Source organism: Canis lupus, chromosome 8, assembly GCF_011100685.1.
Source record: "Canis lupus familiaris isolate Mischka breed German Shepherd chromosome 8, alternate assembly UU_Cfam_GSD_1.0, whole genome shotgun sequence".
Lineage (NCBI taxonomy): Eukaryota > Metazoa > Chordata > Mammalia > Carnivora > Canidae > Canis > Canis lupus.
Window position 1 is genome coordinate 26,949,089 of NC_049229.1, and position 21,570 is coordinate 26,970,658.

The 21,570-nt window shown below is 36.9% G+C and overlaps 1 protein-coding gene across 2 annotated transcripts in view; it reads right to left on the minus strand.

Moving 5' to 3' along the window:
• L2HGDH (L-2-hydroxyglutarate dehydrogenase) overlaps window positions 1-21,570 on the minus strand; it is a 38,786-nt gene that overhangs the window by 3,649 nt on the left and 13,567 nt on the right. Inside the window, exons 5-9 of one of the 2 annotated variants that reach the window (XM_038544665.1) lie at window positions 20,118-20,280; window positions 18,679-18,713; window positions 12,453-12,620; window positions 11,169-11,326; window positions 9,779-9,910 (exon numbers count right to left, since the gene is read on the minus strand). In XM_038544665.1, coding sequence (XP_038400593.1) covers window positions 9,779-9,910; window positions 11,169-11,326; window positions 12,453-12,620; window positions 18,679-18,713; window positions 20,118-20,280 — 656 coding nt within the window. The remainder of the gene's footprint in view (window positions 1-9,778; window positions 9,911-11,168; window positions 11,327-12,452; window positions 12,621-18,678; window positions 18,714-20,117; window positions 20,281-21,570) is intronic. The other variant, XM_038544666.1, reaches the window with a different exon arrangement.

Below are 21,570 nucleotides of genomic sequence, written 5' to 3' on the forward strand. Positions count from 1 at the left end.
CCAAAAAAGCCCACTTCCTAAGGGTAAGACAGGGCAAGCCTGTCCACCATGGTGTTAAACAACTAAAGTTTGCCCAAAGCCTTCAGTCTGTTGCAGAGGAGTGAGCTAGATGCCATTGTAGGGCTGAGAGTCTTGAATTCTTACTGGGTTGGCAAAAACTCCATGTACAAATTCTTTGAGGTTATCCTCAATGATCCATTCCATAAAGCAATCACAAGAAATCCTGACACCTGGTGGATCACCAAACCAGCACACCAGCATAGGGAGACATGAGGGCTGACATCTGCAGGCCACAAGAGTCGTGGCCTTACAAAAGGTCACAAGTTCCACCACACTATTAGTGGTTCTTGCTATACAGCATGGGGGATGATGCAATACTCTCTGGCTCCACCATTACTGCTAATAACGTTTGTGAAATTCTTACCTGATAAACAATTAGGACAGTTATGTCTGCTTAAAAGTGTTCTTTATTAAAATCAGTTGTCTACAGGCTGTTCCATAAATGCATTATCAAAATTATTAAAGTTAAAGTGCAATAATGTTTGAAGATTGGAAGAGATGGTGTATTTTGTTTCTGATAAACACTTATGTCTTTGCTTTATCTTATTAGGGAGTTTATATGCCAATGTTTAAAATATTGTTTGGTGTAATAGGTGTAAAATTCTGTAAAAATGGAATGCAGAAGCTAGCCATGTCATTTGTTGGTGCATAGAATAACATCTGCACTTCATTGGGGGTGATGTAGTACTCTGCTGGTTTACTCTCAAATAGCTGTTTTTAGAAGTTTGATAAGAACAAACTTTTTAAATTGGAATTTGCTTGGAAATGTGAAGAACATCTCAATCTTTTGTCATATCATATGCAGAATAATAAAGCTAACTAGGGCCCACATTTTTAGGTTGAATCCAATATTCTATTTATGTAACTGCTGTTTCTAAAAAGAATAGTTTAAAAGAATGCCACTATTTTTAGGAGAATTGACTAAACCTGTTGTAAGAGGACCCTCATACAAACGAAAATAAATCCTGCTTAACTTAAAAAAAAATTACCTCCCTTAAAACTGTTCAGAAAACAGAGTTTGAAGACAGCTGCCTTAGGAATGTCTGGCTGGCTTGGTTGGTAGAGCATGAAAGTCTTGATCTTGGGGTTGTGAGTTCAAGCCCCATATAGGGCATAGAGCTAACTTAAAAGAAAATAATAATTAAAGAAGAAAGAAAACAGCTGCCTCTAACACACCACCAAGACTCAAGAAATAAGAAAACAATGTTAAACATTTTTAATGATTCTGGGCCAATGAAGGTAAGTATTTGAGGAAGATAGAACACTATAACAGCACTGCCCTCTAATGATATTAGGATAATGATAACTATAATTTACTAAGTGCTTTCTCTGTTCTAGGAATTCTCTTTAATCCTCACAACAATGTAAGAGGCTGACACCATTTATATTTAACAACAAATAAATTAAATAACTTGCCTAAAGTTACACAGCTATAACTGTTCCTTTGTAGAGAGGCAAGGTTGAAAGCTAAAAAATCTGCCCTAAAGAAGCCTGCAGGGAATCTGGGCTGGAGATGTGTAAGGTGTAAGGATTTCCAAGAAAGAATCAGATACAACACTTAGAACGCAAAGAGAACTGGACTGAAGCTAAAATTTCTTCGGGTAAGGATACAGATCAGCTGATACACCATGTTATCAGCCAGTGCGTGCTCTATTTTGCACATTCTGCACTTGTAGCTTATCTTAGCTCATCAATGCAGCATTTTCCCCCTCTTTTCCTGAACAATGCTGCTGTTGCTCTTAAAAGCATCTCTATAAATTTTCTTGTTCTCCTCCTTTTACCTGGCAGAAGGCCAACATGCAGAAGGCTGGCCAACATGACCAGCCATTGATGTTGAGTAATCAAAATAAATCTTTCCTCTCTTACAGAGGTTTAATTAGTACATTCCCTTGACTTCCCCTTCTAAGTAAATATGTTAATACTGATTAGCTACAATTACAAATGTGCTTATACTTTTTCTTACAAACGCCAATTTTCTTTTCAGGGTCCCCTCCTGCCCAAGTATTCAAAGTGTAATCCAAAGTGTAAAAAACAATATATAATATTGTTTCTCTAAAAATCCCACTTTAGCTCAAACTAAAGTTAACTATTTAACATGAAATGTTTAAAGTACAAAATTCTTCATGTTCCCTTTTCAGCACTTAATGTAACTTCACGGTTTTTCTTTGAATGATTACATATAAGCATTCCTCCCACAGAATACCTTCTCTGGACATGAGCATTATACCTTGAAATTTCAGGTAAACCATAAATTTCTTAAGGGCCAGCATCTTATACAACACCCCTACTTCACCCTCAAGTCTAGATTTGTGCCTTGTACATAGTAAGTACTCAATAAGGCTAGAAACTTTTAATTTTTTAACTTCTAATTTTTTTAAAGTAAGTGCAACAACAACAACAACAAAAATAAAGTAAGTGCAACACCCAGCGTGAAGCCCAACATGGGGCCCTAACCCATGACCCTAAGACCAAGACCTAAGCCAAGATCAACAGTCAGACGCTTAGCTAAGCCATCCAGATGCCCCTTAACTTCTAATTCTTTAAAATTCTATTTTAATACCTGAAAGACATGTTAGCAATTTTAATACTTGTGAATTCAGTTACATTGACTTGCTTAGTGCTATCTGTAGTTATGTATTTTGGTATATTTATAGCTAAATTTAATGGGAATGTAAATTCTAAACCCTTAAATATGTCTAGAAACAAAAGGTGAATATGCAACTAATGGCATTCCTTCATTTGAAAAGTGCTGTATTTATTGCTGTATTGTTCTGTGGTAGGCATTATCCTGTGAGATGGAAAAGAGCTATGAAAGGCTACAATTGACATCTTTGACTAGTTCCAAATAGCACAATTTAGTATTTTATAAAACTCACCATGGGATCTACTGTTAATCTAAAAATAGAAGTTCAAAAAAAAAATAAAAATAAAAAATAAATAAAAATAGAAGTTCACATGAGCATATTGTACGGGGAAAGTAAACTATTCCAACTCAATTTCCAAACATGAAGGAGGGGTATTTTTGTTACTAATCTTCACCCTAATTGCATTGACAAGAGAACATGGTTTTTCTATCCTCAGGTTTTGAATTTTCTTGAGAACTTGATTTAGGGATTAGAACTTTTTGAACCTTTGTATAGGTTTTCTGAGGACCTGAATAACAGAAGCATTCTGTAATGGGAGTTGGGGAGTTCTATACATCCATTCAGTGTTTTACTTGTGTTATTTAAATCTTTTAATATTTTACCTGCTTGATCTATCTTCTAACAACTGACAGTTCTTAAAAATCACCCACAACTGTGGATTTATTGATTTCTGCTTGCAGTTATGTCAATTTTTGTTATCTGTATTTCATGTGTTATTATGCAACAATTTATAGGGACCTTTATCGCTAACAATAGTTTTTGCCTTCAAGTGTATTTTATCTAAAATGACAAGTACTGATCTTTCTTTTTTTAAAAAGATTTTAATTATTTATTTGAAAGGGAGGGAGAGAAAGAAAGAGAGAGAGAGAGAGAGAGCAAGTAGTGGGGAGGGGCAGAGAAAGTGGTAGAGAGAGAATCCTCTCTAAGTCCCCTCTAAGCGGACTCCACATTGAGCATGGAACCTAATGCGGGGCAGGATCTCATGATTCTGAGATCATGACCTGAGCTGAAACCAAGAGCTGGACACATTCAACCAACTGAGCCAGCCATGTGCCCCCTACTCATTTTTCTTCTAATAAGCAATTTGCCTAGCACATAGATGAATTTTTTTAATCCAACATGACAATTTCTGTCTGAACTATTAAGTACACTTACATTTATTGTAATCACTGATAGGTTTGATTTCTACTATATTATTTTATGCTATTTAACTTGATTTTTCTGGGTCTTTCTCACTTCCTTTCTTGACTTACTGAGTTTTCTTTTTCTTTTCTTTTTTTTTTTTTAAGATTTATTTATTTTAGGGTACCTGGGTGATTCAGTGGTTGAGCATCTGCCTTTGGCTCAGGTCGTGATCCTCAGGTCCTGGGATCAAGTCCTGCATTGGGCTTTCTGCAGGGAGCTTGCCTCTCCCTCTGCCTATGTCTCTGCCTCTCTCTCTGCATCTCTCATGAATAAACAAAATCTTTTTTAAAAAAAGATTTATTTTAGAGAGATACAGAGAAAACAAGTGCACGTGCAAGCAGTGGGGAAGGGCAGAGGGAGAGGGGAGAGAAAATCCCAAGCAGGTGCTGCTCTGAGCATGGAGCCCAACTTGGGGCTTGATCTCCCCACCCTCAGATCACAACCTGAGCCCAAGTCAAGAGAAGGACGCTTAACCATTGCATCACCCAAGCGCCCCTTGAGTTTTCTATATTCTTTTTCCACCTGTACAGTCTCAGAAGTTGTGTTATCTATTACCATTCTTGTATTTTATTTATTCAGATGGAGTTCACTGTGCATTCTATGAATTTTATGTCTTTTCATTAATTACAGGAAATTTTCAAATACTCTTCTTCAAAGTATTGCCTCTTCTCAATTTCTCTGGAAATCCTGAGATATAGCCTGCAATTTCTCATTTTCTTCTCCATATCTTTTAATTTCTATATCATGCACCTTCATCTTGTAATGTCATTCTCTAAATTATCCAGATTTACCTTTTAACTTACTAATTTTCTGTTAAGGGAGGTCTAACCAATTGTCTAACTTAGTCATTTGAGTTTTAAAATCTAAGAACTATATTTTTCATTTCTAGAAATTAACTTAGTCATTTGAGTTTTAAAATCTAAGAACTATATTTTTCATTTCTAGAAATTCTAAGGGCACCTGGGTGTCTCAGTCGTTTGAGCACCTGCCTTCAGCTTAGGTCATGATCCCAGGGTCCTGAGATGGAGCCCTACATTGGGCTCCCTGCTCAGTGGGGAGCCTGCTCCTCCCTCTTCCTCTGCCTGCCACTCTACCTGCTTATGCTCAAATAAATAAAATCTTTAAAATAAATGTCAAATAAATAAAATCTTTAAAATAAATAAATTAAAGTTTAAAAATTCTAATTAGGGCAGCCTGGATGGCTCAGTGGTTTAGCGCCGCCTTCAGCCCAGGCATGATCCTGGAGACCCAGGATCAAGTCCCACATCGGGTTCCCCGCATGGAGCCTGCTTCTCCCTCTGCCTGTGTCTCTGCCTCTCTCTTTCTCTCTCTGTGTCTCTCATGAATAAATAAATAAAATCTTTAAAAAAAAATTCTAATTAGTTGGTTTCCAAAATTGCTCAGATATTTTGGGGGAGAGGGTCTTATTCTTTTTCATGTTTTTTGTTCCTTTTTGTTTTGAATTTGCTGAGTTATTTTATGGTTTCTGATACTACTCTCATCCATTTAAATTCACTGGGTTACTTTATGGTTTCTAACATTACTATTAACCAAAGTTATTAGAGATCTAATTCTGGCATTTATTCTGTCTGCTTATTCTCACATGTGGTGCTTTATAACTTTTGATGGCAAGGTCCTGTTCAGCAGGACTTTATCTAGCGGTATTCAATAGATATTGGGTTGAGGTTATATCCCTCCACAGAGGTCTTACATTTGCTTCTATCTCAGGAGTATTACCATCCTCAGAGCACTTTTTTTTTAATGGAAATTTTAAAACATATGCAAAATTAAATGAATGGCATAATGAAATGCTATGTATATATTACCTAGTTTCAACAATAATCAACATGCAGCTAATTTTGTTTCATCTACATCTCCACTTACTGTGCACCTCTCTTGAACTGGATTATTTTAAACCAAATTCCAGATAGCATGTCATTTCATTTCATTTCTTTTAAAAAGATTCTTAACAATTCAAAACTAATAACTGCTTTGTGTCAACAATATTCAGTCTGTGGTCAAATTACCCTGATTGACTCTTTCTAATTTGTTTAAAGTGAGAGAGGGAGAAATCGTTAGTTTGAAGCAGGATTCAAACAAATCTGGATCTACTTTTTTTTTTTTTTTTTTTTTTTTTTTTTAAGTAATCTCTATACTCAATGTGAGGTTGGAACTCAACATTCATTAATCAAGAGTTGCTATGTTATACGAACTGAACCAGTCAGGCACTCCTGGGTCTACTTTTTAAGCTAACTTCTCCCCTTAAAATTCCTAGATCAAGCTGGTGGTATAAATTCAAACTCCACACACTCATGAGGACAGGCACAGGCTTCTAGATTTTTAGATTTCCCCTATATACCCCATGATCCCCCTACTCCCAAGACCAGGACAGACAAAATTTTCCTTAACACTTCCTGGTGCCAAGGGCATTTTTTCCCTAGATTTCCTCTTCACTGAGTGTATAGCCTTTCAAGAGTCCCTGGCTTTACACAAGGGTCTCAGTTCCAAGTTCTTACCTTTTATAGACAAGCCTCCTTCCCCTTAGCAGCAATTAAAATATAAGTTCCTAATGTTTTATTTCTTAGTAAATACATGAGCTTACACCAAAATCCACTGAGTACTTAAGATCTGGATATTTCATTGTATGTAAATCATACATCAATTAAAAATAAAACTCAGTTATATTTGTATCAAATCAGCAAATCTACCCCACTCCCACTCAGAATAGCATCAGTACCAATTCCTCTTAGTACATAGGTTTTCAATTTCCTCTATGTTTTTCCTCCTTGGATGCCCCTTACTTTCTTGCATTCACAACCGTATACATTTCAAGGGATTTTTATATTTTCTCCAGACTCCCTAGTATTTTGTAATGTGAGGGTGACCAAATTCTCTGAATTAGTTGTTCCCAACCAAGGGAGATTTTGCCCCCTAGAGGACACTTGGCAATGTCTGGAGACATTTTTGGTTCTAACTAGTGGGTACGGCTGGCATTTAGTGAGTAAAGTTCCAGGGACACTGCTAAACATTCCATAATGAATTGGACAGTCTTCCACAACAAAGAATTATTTGGGCCAAAATTTCAATAGTGTCAATATTGGGAAAGCTTGACCTATATCACCTTAATTGTAGGAATGTTTGGCCTTCACCTTTGCCTTCCACAATGACATATTACAATCTTTACCTATCACTCGCCATGAAAATGTCTTTCCTGAAAATTTGATTTAAAATTCCCCAAATAAAACATTTTTCAAAATGAAATGTGGGGAAAAGAGGGGATCTTGGCATATGGGTCTTCATCTTCTCCACTCTCATAGTACTAACAGATAAAAACTGTTGTTGGATAAGCATGTCAAAATTAGTCACAGAAAAAAATAAAGGACTTCGGAGCTAAAATTAAGAACCTTAGAAATCAAAACTTAACAACGAGAAATTTATATACCTAACACATGTATTTGACAGGTTATAACTTCACATTCCAAGCCAATGTTCACTGGTAAATTATTGTCCCAAATGCTCTGGCTAGGCTAAGCAGCAAGGAATAAGCTGGATGCCCTTTGGTAGCAAATTTAAAAACACTGTCTTAAGCTAAACACCCCACTGAAAGTGTAGCTTCAGTTCTCTTCAACTATCTAAAACTGCTTAATATGCTTCTGCTTCAATATTAATGATAGAGCATTTATTGTTTTACTACACTGAACCACAAGACAGGCAGGACTTAAGCTTCAAAATGTGGGTAAGTCTATTGATCTTATTTTATTAATATTATTTAGTATTGCAGGCATATTATGAGGGACAGAGAATAACATAATAAACACCTGTGCTCTTACCAAACACCTTAAGAAATAAAGTTCCTAAAAAAAAAAAAAAAAAAAAAAAAAAAAAAAAAAAGAAATAAAGTTCCTAGATATGACAGTTGCCCCCTACAGAACTCTGTTCCCATCCCCTTCTCCCCAGAGGTAACCACTCTCTCAAGTTAGGGGTTCATCACTCCCATGCTCTTTACTATTTTCACATGACATATATAATCCATAAACTATACACAGTATCATTTAAACTGATATAAATGGTATCAAACATATTTTCTACAACTTCCTTTTTGTTACTGATAATTTCCTTCTTTTAATAGCTATAGGAATCAAGAGAAGGAGCGTACGGAATTGCTGAATGTGTTCAGCTTATGTCTCCAAAGAGAAACTCTCTGATTAGGTTGAATTTGTCCCTAAATGTACCTGTCTACAGTGCTCTGTGCCCTTTTCTACTACATGCTAATGGATCTGGAAAATGAAAATTCATAGCCTTACCTCCAGAGACAGGAATATTCACCAAAACCCAGTTCTACCATATGAAATCCACTGTTTTAAAGAATCTTCCCTTTCTACGAAAGGGTGGTAATAGAATATGGGTAGTGACTTCACTGCAATTGTTTATATACAGAATTCACTATATCTTGTTATTGTGTTTCTTAAGAAATATTAATAGCAGTAACATACCTGATTTGACCCATCTATTTTCAGATATAAAACATAAGAAGTCTGCTAAAGCAGACCACTGAAAACACAAAAACCTTTATTTATAGGTGAGCAAAAGAAAAGAAAGCCTAGATATTTTTATCCCTTCCACATCAGCAGGTGAGTAGAAGAGGTGAGAGAGATAAGAGTAAAAATATTAGCTGGGTTTTAATAGTTCTTCTAAGGATTCAAGACACTAGTCTGAGAATGATATCTTAGAGTCAGATTTAGACCATGACGCTCAGCTCCCCTAAGGGAGACAGCTGACACGATCATTGCTCTTTCCAGGCAAGTTCAGCAGCTGTTACTGAGAAGACAGATATTTAGTGCCCTAGAGATTCATGAAGGGATGGATTCATGGACAGAGAGTACTTCAAAGTACACTCCTGATTAGGCCTAACAATAGCTTGGTCAGGGAAAAAGGTGAACACCCTAAAATATCACCAAATAGAAAAAGAAAATAGGCTTGGCTAGTATTTAGGACAATGTACAGTTCAAGTCCAGAGAGCCTTTTATCCTTGAGCAAAAAGTTATCCTTCCTTTTTTTTTTTTTTAAAGATATATTTATTTATTTATTCATGAGACATACAGAGAGAGAGAGGCAGAGACACAGGCAGAGGGAGAAGCAGGCTCCATGCAGGGAGCCCGATGTGGGACTTGATCCCGGGTCTCCAGGATCACGCCCTGAGCCAAAGGCAGACGCTCAACCCCTGAGCCACCCAGGTGTCCCTTATCCTTCCTTTTTAAGTTAAGTTATCCTTCCTTGGTCTCACATCCCCAATGCATGAGGACTCAGACCATTAGCACACTACTTCTCACTTCCATCCTGCAACCAGAATCCCTGAGCAGAATAGAACCTAAGAAAGAACAAAAGAGGACGAAAGGAAGATGTCATGTATAGAAGTATGTCTAAAAGGCTGTAAAAAGTAATCAAAATATACTGTTTTCTATGTTTATTACCTAGTTAATATGGTGATCGGTGATCTTATACAGAATCAAAATCAAAAGGCTTTGCAATGACAAAAATAGACAGGGAGATTAAAAAATTTCAGGCAAGATGCTTTTATCACAAGTGATAGCTAGACAGCAAGGTGAAGGTGATATCACAATACACCTGCAGTGGAGATTTGAGTTTAATGCCATAAGGTGATCTAGAAAATTTTAAATGCACCTAGTTTCGGCACTAACAGCCATGAGACAGCAAGGCCTGACGCATGCTCTGCAAAAGGAAAGCAACAACTTGCTGGGAAAGAGAAGACATACAAAGATTCAGTAGGCACACTGATTCTGAAAGTGTGCTTATGAATCACCAAGTCAGAACCACCTCCCAAGTCACCTAGATCATGACCATATTTGCAATCCTCAGCTTTTCCTTACCTAAGTATATCACTGACAGTAATTTCAGGGATAAACTTCTGAAGGTGCTTCACTGTTGCACTGAGAAAACAGGCTTTATACATTTCATTAACTCCGTAGGAAAAATTCTGGAACACCAATTTAATCAAGCCACTGAAAATAAACAAAAAATAAAATATGAGAGAAAGGAATTCTTTATTATTACAAGAAACCTTTACAGCTCTGAGATTTTGAGAGGTGGCATCAAAGAAACATAGGCAAAATCAGAAAAAAAACACCTATTAAAAGAAAATCAACTTTTGGTCAATATAAGGAGGATACTTCATCAAAGGAATACATTCCAGATTTAAATTCCCAGGGAATGCTGGTTTCAAACTGGAATTCTATAAAGCCTGCCAACAACAAGGTTTTCTTTTCTTTCTTTAAAGATTTTATTTATCTGACAGAGAAACAGCACAAGCAGGGAGAACAGCAGGTAGACAGAGAAGCAGGCTCTCTCTATGCTGAGCAAGGATCCCAACGTAGGACTGGATCCCAGGAATCTGGGATCAGGACCTGAGCCAACGGCAGATGCTTAATGCATTGAGCCACCCAGAAGCCCCACAACAAGGTTTTCTAAGGCAAATATTACATGCTTTCAAATTACATCTAAAAGTTATTAACAGATCTTTAAATCAGAGCCATTAAGCAAATAGAATATCTACCCTACTTTTCTTTAGTCAGCCAGAGGTCAGATACTCCAGATCCTCAAGCTGAGACTCTATGGAACCTCCATGTATGTATATGTATATGTATTTTTATAAGCACACACGCTAGAAGGCCCATCCTAAAATTTCTGTTTCAGAATCAGTGAAGGGTGAAATTCTAGTATAGCTTAATAAGCTTTCTAGTGATTTTAATGTGAAAACCTCTAGTGTACAACACTGTTAAACAAATAAAATACCTCACTGAGTTATTTCTTATAATAAAGAATCTGCCATCTAGGTCAATACAATTTATTGTTAGTTTTCCACAAAAGGAAACAACTTTGGTTATCAGCAATTTCTCCAGTGATTTTAAAAATAAGGTGACTGGCTTTGAAATGATCTTATCAAAGTAAGCCACTACTGATTTTGAAAGAAACTTTTTTTTCAAACTCAACTAAAAGATTAGGCAAACAAGATTTGGATTGTCAGATATGTGTTTGGCTTTTGGTCTTGTTCTTTTTGACCAAGATACTACCCTGGCTCATCACAATTTTTTTGAAGAAGTTAAAACATTATTCCACAAAGCTCTTAATCTGGATTAATTAAAAAAATCAATATACCAATCACAAATATGAGGATTTACCCAATAAACAGAACATCAAGAAAGATGAAATTTCCCATGTTAAAATATACGTGTATGAATTTTTTTATGTAAATGAAATTACCTCTTGATAATTATATCCATAACATCTCTGGCATTGAAGTCAAAGGGTTTGTAGCCCTCTCGTTTAAAGGCAAGAACTGCATTAGGTCCTAGCCAAATACTGCCGTCCATCCGCGGTGTGAAGTGAACCCCTAGGAAAGGAAACCGGCTATCTGGGACCTATGAATTTAATACAGCAAAGAGTTATTAGCTCATTTCATATTGCATTCTATTATACATGCAAACACTCAGCTGATAAAACTCTTTCTTCCAATGCATTTAAGTTGATTTCTTTTGATCTGTTACTGAGATATTCTTTTCTATATTTACACACTTCTGCCTAGAAGTGCCACACAATAGCAATGCTATTGACACCAATATACATTGTCCCATGTGTCCCTCTTTCTGGATTAAAAAGAGAGAAAGAGAGAGAACTGTCTTGGTAACGTTATTCCCCACTTCCCAGCTCCTTACCCACAAACTAGAAATGTATATGGCTGGCAAGTAAAATCAGAGCTGCCAGGAGAAAAACACACATTTATAGTGTAGGCTTTTAGAAAGTGGAAATACATTAGGTTGAAGCATATGATATGTATGTTTTTGGCACCATCAAAAACATTAAATAGCTGAATAGTGGCAATTTCATCTAGTTCAACCTAGTAGTTCCAGAGAGAAGAATGAATTCTTCGTTTAAATGTCTCTGCCTAGATCATGAAACTAGAGGGTGGCCACATTCCCTTTTCTGCACCTATCCATATTGAACTGAGAAAGACAGCTGGGTATCTGGGCATGCTATAAGGGAAAGTTCTCTTATGATTGTTCCTTCCCCCAGAGAGGGGGAAGAATTGGGTTCTTTCTTGATAGCTTTTTCCATGGAAACTCATGCTTTCTAGAGACATGCACTTGTAAGCCATTAATTACAATTTCATAACTATGATTTCAGAGTAAAGATTTAGGGATTAAATGACAAGAGAAACAGGTGAAATGCTTACCCAAAAAGCACTTCAAAATATTACTTCTGACCCAAGTAAAAGTTTTTGTTTCATTCCCCCCTCCCTTTTTTTAAGGTATTATTTATTTACTCATGAAAGACACAGATGAGAGGCAGAGACGTAGGCAGAGAGAGAAGCAGGTTCCTTGCAGGGAGCCCAAGGCGGGACTCGATCCCCAGACCAGACCTGGGATCACACCCTGAGTCAAAGCCAGATGCTCAATCGTTGAGCCACCCAGGTGCCCCTGTTTCATTCCCTTTTTTGCCCACAACTAATTTTGAGAAGGGTGAGAAGGCAGAAGCTTCATTACCTACCGGATAAATATTTCCTTTTACAAGATAGCATTTTTCTGGCTTCAAGAGCAGGTAATCTCCCCGGAATGGTACAATTTGAGGATCAGGATTACAGCCACTCAACTCTGAAATACGATCTGAGTAAAGTCCTGCACATGTCACAACATACTGACACTGAACTTCCTCTCCCTAGTGCAAAAGAAAATAAGAGTAGGTAGTAGAGAGGGAAACACAGGTCAAGGGGGGAAAGCAGATGATAGAAAAGATAATAAGGGTACAGAAATGGGTCTTTTCTTATTTATTTTAAAAGAGTAAAATTAAGTACAAGTATCAGCAAAATAAGTTCTCCAGCATGCAAGGAGGTGTCACCTTAAACTTTGTACTTTAGAGGTACAATCATTGACTGTATCAGGATACTTAAATCAGACAAATATATACCCCCCTATTTTACTAAGATTTACCATGAAACTTAACTATTTGTTGTATAAGAAGCAAACTTCATTTAAATGGGTAGCCTCCGCCAATATGGCCTCCTCTGTATTTCAGACTTCTCCTGTCTTATCTATGAGCAACTATCCTGCTACTCTTAGATTGCTTCACACTCAATAATCTTGCTCAATTCCAATCCACCAACCAATTTCTCTTTCCTGATCAATATTTACTTTGCAAATCGAGGCTACTTTTGAAATTTCATCCTTTCAATCCACATTTACTGAGAACACACACTATAGAGTTAAGGCTTGCTTTAACAACTAGGAGACCACTAATCTTAGGCTGTTACATTTTCCTATAAATTTTATTTTGTGATTATCTGCATATTTTTTGCTTTACTCTGCCAGCATTAGCCAATTTGTCACCCTGTTTTCTAAATGATTTCATTTAACCCCAATTCCCTACCATGTTCTAATTTCCCTCTTTAATTCTTACAAGAGTAAACAACTAGGACCCCCTGCTCCAGGTAATTTCCTGTTCCTAGACTTCTTTCTTGGAAAACCTGTTTCTGAGACCTCAGACTTATCTGTCTCAACATTCTTTCCAGCTCTTACTGATTCAGTCTTATTCTATCTTTACATTCTATTTTGTCTAGCTACAAAGGTAAGCCTCTTTTCAAGTTATACAACTCACACTTCTGACAGAAATCGGATGGAACTTTTTCATAAAGAACTCAAATTATCTAGGCTAAAACATGATAGTTTTAAGATCCTTGAAGTCAAAAGTGCTATGTCAACAAAAACAAAAAATGCCTTCTTCTAAATAGGCTAATATCTTCCTGTTCATCTAGAGGTATGCCACAAGTACATGAAATATTCTTATGTGATATAAATCTGCTAGTTCCTACTTGAAAGGTCAGCAATTCTTTTGTTCTTACAACATAAAATGTAAATAAGACTTATGATAAATGTAAAGATATGAGAATTTGTAGAATAGTACCAGCATACAAAAACCTAGAATTTCTCTTTTAAAAACTCAGGGAATAGTACTACAGAAAGGAATGACTAAAAACTGTCATAGGTCCCTGAAATAATTTTATAATATCCATGAAATAATAATTAAATTTAGTAACACATTAACTTCACATCCAAAATTGAAATTTAGGTAAACACACTGAATGATATATTTGTTCAAATAAAAATTTCTTTAAAAAAATAAACTATGCATCTCTACTGCTATTTCAGAAGTTAAACAGACTTTTTCCCTATATGCAATGCATTAATCTTTAGTTTGCAAATCCTCTCCCCTAAAAGTATTTTTTTTTTTTTTTTTTTTTTTTTTACAGAGGGAGGAGAGGGAGGGGCAGAGGGAAAGGAAGAGAGAGAATCTTAAGCAGGCTCTATACCCAGCACGGAGCCTGACACGGAGCTTGATCTCACAGCCCTGAGATCATGACCTGAGCTAAAATAGTCAGACACAACCAACTCAGCCACCCAGGTGCCCCCTCGCCCCCCAAAAATTTATTCTTAATTTAACCTCTTTTAGCTTCTCATAAAAGCACAGATGTCCAATTTGGTAAGTTGACTTAAAAAATTTAATTACAAAAAATGTTTAATTATATTGAACTATATTAAAGGTAAATGCCAAAATAAAAGGCAACAGCTACAGCAACTGTGGGTAAAATACATATTCGCTGGAATCCCAGAGGCCCCTGCATATCTTCCATCACATAATGCCATACTCTAGTGAAAATGGCCCTTCGATGAGGGCAGGAACAGAAACAGACTTTTAATCCTTCTTTGAATGGAGATCCTGGATGCTCTGTCAGTCACTTGGAGCACATGACCCTGTAGATCTGATCAGGGTGTCTGTGGCAGACAGCGATGTTTTATGGAGACTTTGGTAGGTCCCTATAGGCAAATCACAACACAGAACTTTAGGATTTTGGAGGAAATTTATACCATCCTCTGCAGATAACTGTCTTCCTTTTGAGAAAGTGTATCTGGCTTTGACTCAACACTTGACCACAGGTCAGTAAGTTACCACGTGAACTACCCATTATTGATTGTATGTTGTCTGATTCACCACGCCCCAAAACTGGGTGTGTACAGCAGTATTCTGTCATCAAGGGGTAGCAAAATATATAAGATGAGGGATGTATAGGTCCTGCAGGCACACATAAGGTATAGAGGCAGGTGGCTCAAATTCCCATGACCCCTAGTCCTGCTAAATTACTTCCTCCTTCTCAAGTTGCCCTGTGGCCCTATGAGAAGTTCTCTACGATCATCTGGTCAAGGAAGAAAAAATACAGGCCTATTTTATAAATGGTTCTGCACAAATTCTGGTTACTTGAAAGTGAATAACTAAAACCAGAGCCCCACTTAGGAATGACCCTGAAGGACTGTGATGCAGGTAAAAGTTCCCAGTGGGCAGAACTTTGAACACCATACCTGTTGTTTATCTCACCTAGAAGGAAACGTGGATAGAAGTATGGATCTATATTGCTTCATGTGCAATAACTAATGCTATGGCTGGTTGGTTAGGAAAAGGAGCTCTGAAAAAAAGGTATGTGAATGGACCTTTCCAAACAAGCTCAAAGAGTGATATTTGAGTTCCATATAAATGCTCATTGAGAGTAGCCATGGCAGACGAAGATTGTGATAACCGGTAGACAAGATGACCTGCTCTATGGATGTTAATAAGCTTCTTTCCCCAAGCACCCCTGTCCTTAATAGCTTCATGAACTAAATGGTTATAGCAAAAAGGATGGAGGTGATGCCTGGGTTCATCAACATGGACTTACTTCCAAGGCTGATCTGGCTATAGCCACTGCTAAATATTCAATCTGCCAACTGCAGAGATCAGTAGAGCCACTAATATGGTCCCTGGACCACTTCAATTAAAAAAAAAAAAAAAAAGGCCAGCACTTAGTCCTCACTGAAACAGATACTTGCTTGAATATAGATCTGTCTTCCCTGCCTACAATATTTCTGAGGAAACCACCATCTGTGAACCTACAGGATGCCTTATTCACCATTACGGTATTTTGCCCAGAAGCATTACTTCTGATCAGTGAGCTTATTTCACAACAAATGAAGTATAACAATAAGCTCATTCTTGTGGAATTCACTGATCTGACCATTTTCTCCATTGCCCTGAAGCTGCTAGGTGACAAAAAGTACAATGTGTTTTTGAAGATTCAAAACAGAATTCACTGGCTAGCAACACCTTGCAGGGCTGGGACAAAGTCTTCCAGGATGCTCTATATGATTTACATATGGTATTTCTCCCAGCCAGGATTCACAGGTTTGGAAATCAAGGGATAGAAAGGGCTAAATTTAATAGTAAATTTAATTTACTATTAAATTAATCAACTAGTGGAATTTTTGCTTTCTATCTCCACAATTTTGGACTCTGATATTTAGAAGTCTTAGTTCCCAAGGGAAATTGCTTCCATTAGAGAATAAAAAATGGTTCCATTAACCTATAAGTTGATACTGCCATACCTAACCACTTTGGGTTCCTTGTGTCAGTGAATCAACAGGCGAGAGGATTACTGTCCTGAAAGGGGAAACTGAAAATGAGTCTCAAGGAGAATTAGAGTTGCTACCACACAGAGAGCTTGAGGATGATAAGCAGAAAGATGTCCCCAATATAGATCTCCTGGAGGTTTCTCTTAGTATTTCTATGTATTGATATAAAAGTTCATGGAAAATATCACAACGCAAAATAGCCAGGGCTACTAATGCCACAGACACTGCAGGAATTAAGGTTTGAGTTATCCCACCAAACTGGAACATGACTAGTTGAGATGCTTGCCAAGGGCAAAGGAGCTATGGAATATTTAATGGAAGAAGGAAATTATAAATATCAGCTATAACCATGTGATCAGTGAGAGAAATGAAGAATGTGTAGTTATGAGTATTCTTTCCTGACTTTGAAATAAATATATTTGTCTATATATTAACCAATTCTTTCTTTATCTTCATTATTATGGACTGAATTGTGTCCACCTCCCACAAGTGCATTTGCTGAAGCCCCTGCTCCTAATGTGACTGTATTTGGAGATAGAGCCTTTGGGGAGGTAATTAAGGTTAAATGAGGTCACCTAATCTGCGCTTATAAGAGTAAGGGATACTACAGACTGCTCTTTCTGCACATGTGCATAGAGAAGAGGCCATGTGAGGACACAGCAAGAAGGCCACCATCCACAAGCCAAGAAGAGAGATCTCAACAGACACCAAACCCGATGGCACCTTTATCTTAGACTGCTAGCCTCTGGAACTGTGAGAAAATAAATTTCTACTCCCTAACCCATCCAGTCTGTGGTATTCTGTTGTGGTAAACAGGAAGACTGATACACCCATTTCTATGATTTCTCCATTATCTAACACAGGGTTTTTCAACCTCATTGCCACTGATGTTTGGGACCAGAGACTTCTTACTGTGGGGCCTATCCCTCACATCTAGCATCCCTGGCCTCTATCCACTAAATGCCAGTAGTGCTTACCTTCTCCACCAATTGTGACAACCAAAAATGTCTCCAGATATTGCTGAGTATCTCCTGGGTGGCAAAGTCACCTCCAGTTAATAGCTATTGATCTAATATATTTAAATAGTGGTTAGTTAGCCTTATATCTCAGTATTTAAGTTAAAGGATCACAAGGAGGGAATGTGACTCAGCTAAACAGAAATGAAAATCACAGAGATGGATTGAGTGGACTTCATATCTTTTTTGGAGAGTTAGCATATTTTCAGCTGTATATAAAAGACGGTTGCATCTTGCAAATGGAATCGTAATTTTACTACTGTGTGTATCTGGAAGTTAGATGTGGTTATAAGGGGTGTGAATGGATGCCAAGTTGAAAAGGGATGGCCTGCAGGAGTTTAACTGTCAATTTGGTTAAGCTGGGAACTATAACCGACACAATCCCCTTCCCTGTAATGGTTCTAACTTAAAGTTGACCAAAAGAGGAATTGCATATGATTTGTCAGGCATAAGAAAGGCAGCAGCCATTATTCTCTGAAGGTCATTCTAGTCCAATGGGGTGACAAAAACCCACTGCTAAGTGAATTATAGCTCCATATCTAGCTCTGCTTCCCAACTACTAATCCTACAAAGTACTGCCCTAGCCCTCTACTTGAGTGAGAGGCAAGAGCTCCCCCAGAATGCCTCATGAGCTTCCCATTTACAGTCCCACTTTAGCAGATGGACACACTTGGCTTCCCAGACTGGCTGGAGATGCCTTTGATCTACCAATTCCCCTTCTGAACTTGTGCTTCCCCAGATCACTTCACAGCTGTGTAAGATCTAATTCCTATAATAAATCCTATAACACTCATGAATGACTCTGTTCACATGATTGAACTCTGATCATTCAGGGAATATATAGTGAATGCAATGCTCCTATGCCATTCAATAGCTCTCATTTTAGGCTCATGGAGATGAAGGAAAGCAGTTCATTTCCTTCTGAGCAATCTGCCCTCCACCAAAGTCCTCTAACTGGTAGAGAGTTAATAAGTTAATGCAGGTAAGTAGGTGGAGCAATAAAATATTTATCAGTTTTGCCTGCAAATGCTAATAATCCTATTCTTTGCTGGCACAATCACTTCGTGACATTTCCAAGTTGATACCCTTTTAGAAAAAAAGTAAGCTTTAAATTGCTTTCAAAGAATTTCTCTCAGAATAACTTCTGCATTAGACAAAATTCACTCAAGGACATAGAAAACAACATTGTAATTAATTCAATTTTTTAAGGGAAGAGAAGAGATGAAAGTAGATAACATAGATAAAAGTAGTGTTAACAATTTTTACCTTTGTATTCCTAATAATGATTGGATATTTCATCTCTGAAAAAAAAAAAGAATTAGTGGAAGATTTATTTTTAGTAAAGAAGGCCTACATTTTTGATACACTATCCTAGTAACAAATTTAAACAATTTTCTTCTGTTGTAACTATGAGTGCCTCCTACTTTTCATTCTAATGCTCTTTACAAAGTAATAAAACTAAACTAGTTCATATTTGATAATATATAAAACTCTGGCATATTTTAAAACTTGTTTTAATTCATTGAATCTATGGTTATAGACCACTCCCCATCTCAGATCCAACATAGGGAGTCCCAGCTTTTCTCTGAACTACAATCCTAGAAACCAAGCTGTCAAATAGATAATCATTAATCAGTATGTATTTTCACAAAGGACTAATGAGAGCTTTTTGTCTAAGTGTTGTAAACTGAGTCTTTGCAGATTCTAGGCTTCATAGAGAAGCAAAAGTTATCACAACACAAAAAGTTCCAATAATAAACTATGTATAAAATACTATAAAATATAAAAAACTATAAAATCCCAATTAGGCACATGGAATCCCAAAGTCTCAAAAAGCATATGTATATCAAGTAAATAATATGATCTGTTTGTATCATAAATTTGATTTTATGCTACCTATCAATACTAATCTTAATAATTTAATGATTTTGTTCACATATTGCAATTTAGAAGGGCCCTGGGAGAATGATTCAGATGGCCCAAATCTCCTTAAAAATCTGTTAAGGAAGAACTGAGAACTACACTTTTTCTCCTTCAAATTTCCCAATAGCAAAAATGTCAAAAAAAATGTTCAAGGTTACAAACCAATTCATTTGGTTTTAAAACAATTTTCCTCCAAATAAAGCAAAACAAAACAAACTCTAAGTAGTCTACAATGGTGGGGGGCAGGGAGAGTTCAAAATGGCTGAGTCATACCCTATCTCCAGACAGTCTTACTCAGTAAGACTAGGTGATGCTAAAATCTGTGTTTTTCTTAAAGATTTTAAAGTAATCTCTACATTTAACATGGGGCTCAAACCCAAGATCAAGAGTCACATGCTCTTCCAACTAAGCCAGCCAGGTACCCTGAAATCTGCATTTTTAATAAGCATTTGCAAGGAATTCTGACTGTAATCTTGTAATCTACAGAATAAGCAAGTGTCTGGAGGCTAGTTTTCCATTAACAGCCTAGGCAGTTCAGGTTTTAGCATCAGTCAGTAGTGTCCAATCAATGCTAAAGTTCTATCACCACAAGACACCAGAAGCTCCGGTTCTCCCAACATCCAATCCCATATTCATCCCTTCTGCACCTGCATCCAGTTCTGCACCCTACTTTAGCCTAGCCCCTGGTGGCCCTCCTGTCAGTACCATCCCAGCCAAAAACAGTCCCAAGTTCGTTCAGAAGTCAATACAAGTATTCAAAAGAAAAGATAAGGATGCCTTACCATCTTTACTTCTTGAAGGAATTTCTTTAGCCATTTCAATATCTTTTACTTCAAAATTGGTTAAGACAAAGCCACCTGCTTCTTGGAAATCCTGGGCAAATGACAAAGCCACCTGTCGATAATCCACAATGCCAGTGTATGGGCAATCAATAGCCATTAGGCCCTAGGATAGGATTATGAAAAAGTCAAGATCATACAAATAAAAATCATCGAGAATAAGTTGTTCAATAAATTTTACTTGGGACTGAATTTTTTTACTGCTAATTTTGATAGATAGCATTCATCATCATTTCAGGCAGAAATTCAGTGCCTACATGAGATGTAGGCATGATGAGATGAACACTGGGTGCTATACTATATGTTGGCAAATTGAATTAAAAAAAATTTAGGGGCACCTAGGTGGCTCAGTGGTTGACTGCCTGCCTTTGGCTCAGGTCATGATCCCAGGGTCCTGAGATCAAGTTCCCTCCAGGGAGCCTGCTTCTCCCATTGCCTATGTCTCTGCCTCTCTCTCAGTGTCTCTCATGAATAAATAAATAAAATATTTTTAAAAAGTAAAATAAAAATAATATAAATTTTAATAAAAAAAATTCAGTGCCTAAATCTGATGTTGAATATGTCTAAGAAATAAATAATATTAGCTAAATAAGAAAATCTCTGTACTCAGGAAATAATTCTCCTCTGTAGGGGAATTAATTTTGCTGGGTTCTTCTAGCTGCTACAATGAGTTTTTCAGTTTTATTCATCCCTCATCATACCTGATTCTGACTCATATCTGAGTCAAATTCTGTATAACCAAATGATTGTTTTAAATAAACTCTACTGAGATTTTCCCAGTAGTGTATCATATGTCATGCACACTCAGTGAAGACTCAGAGTTGTTCTATTTACAATGTTGCAGAGTGCTGATTCGATTTACTACAGACTATCTTCAGGACTACAAATACTGAATGGAGATTTTATGTGGTTAACTCACTTTCTCTTCAGATAATAGAGAAATTAACAGCCTGAGCTGCTTGTTGTTATTGTTGTTATGTTGTTATTGTTGTTTTGTGGGGTTTTTTGTTTCTTGTTTTGCCACTCAAGACATGCTCAAACTCTATAGATGAATGATTTATAATCATACTTATTTAATTTCTTAGAATAAATGTTGAATGTTCAGTGGCCTTCTCAAATTCTTAAGAACAGAATTTCACATACCAACTAATGACTAGACTTTGGTGAATCCTTGAAAACAGCATCATTTTTTGTTGCCTTACTATGTATGTGAGTATATCAGTTCTCCCAATCTGTTTCCCCTAAGAGGGTGGTAGACTGGATCCCAGGACAACTAATGCCCAGAAGCTATGTGTGGTTGGTAAATGCTGCCATCTTCTCGTTTGGTCAGCATGGAACTGGTGTTGTTGCAGTTTTACAATAATATCTAATAGTATTATTTTAAATGTCTCATTCT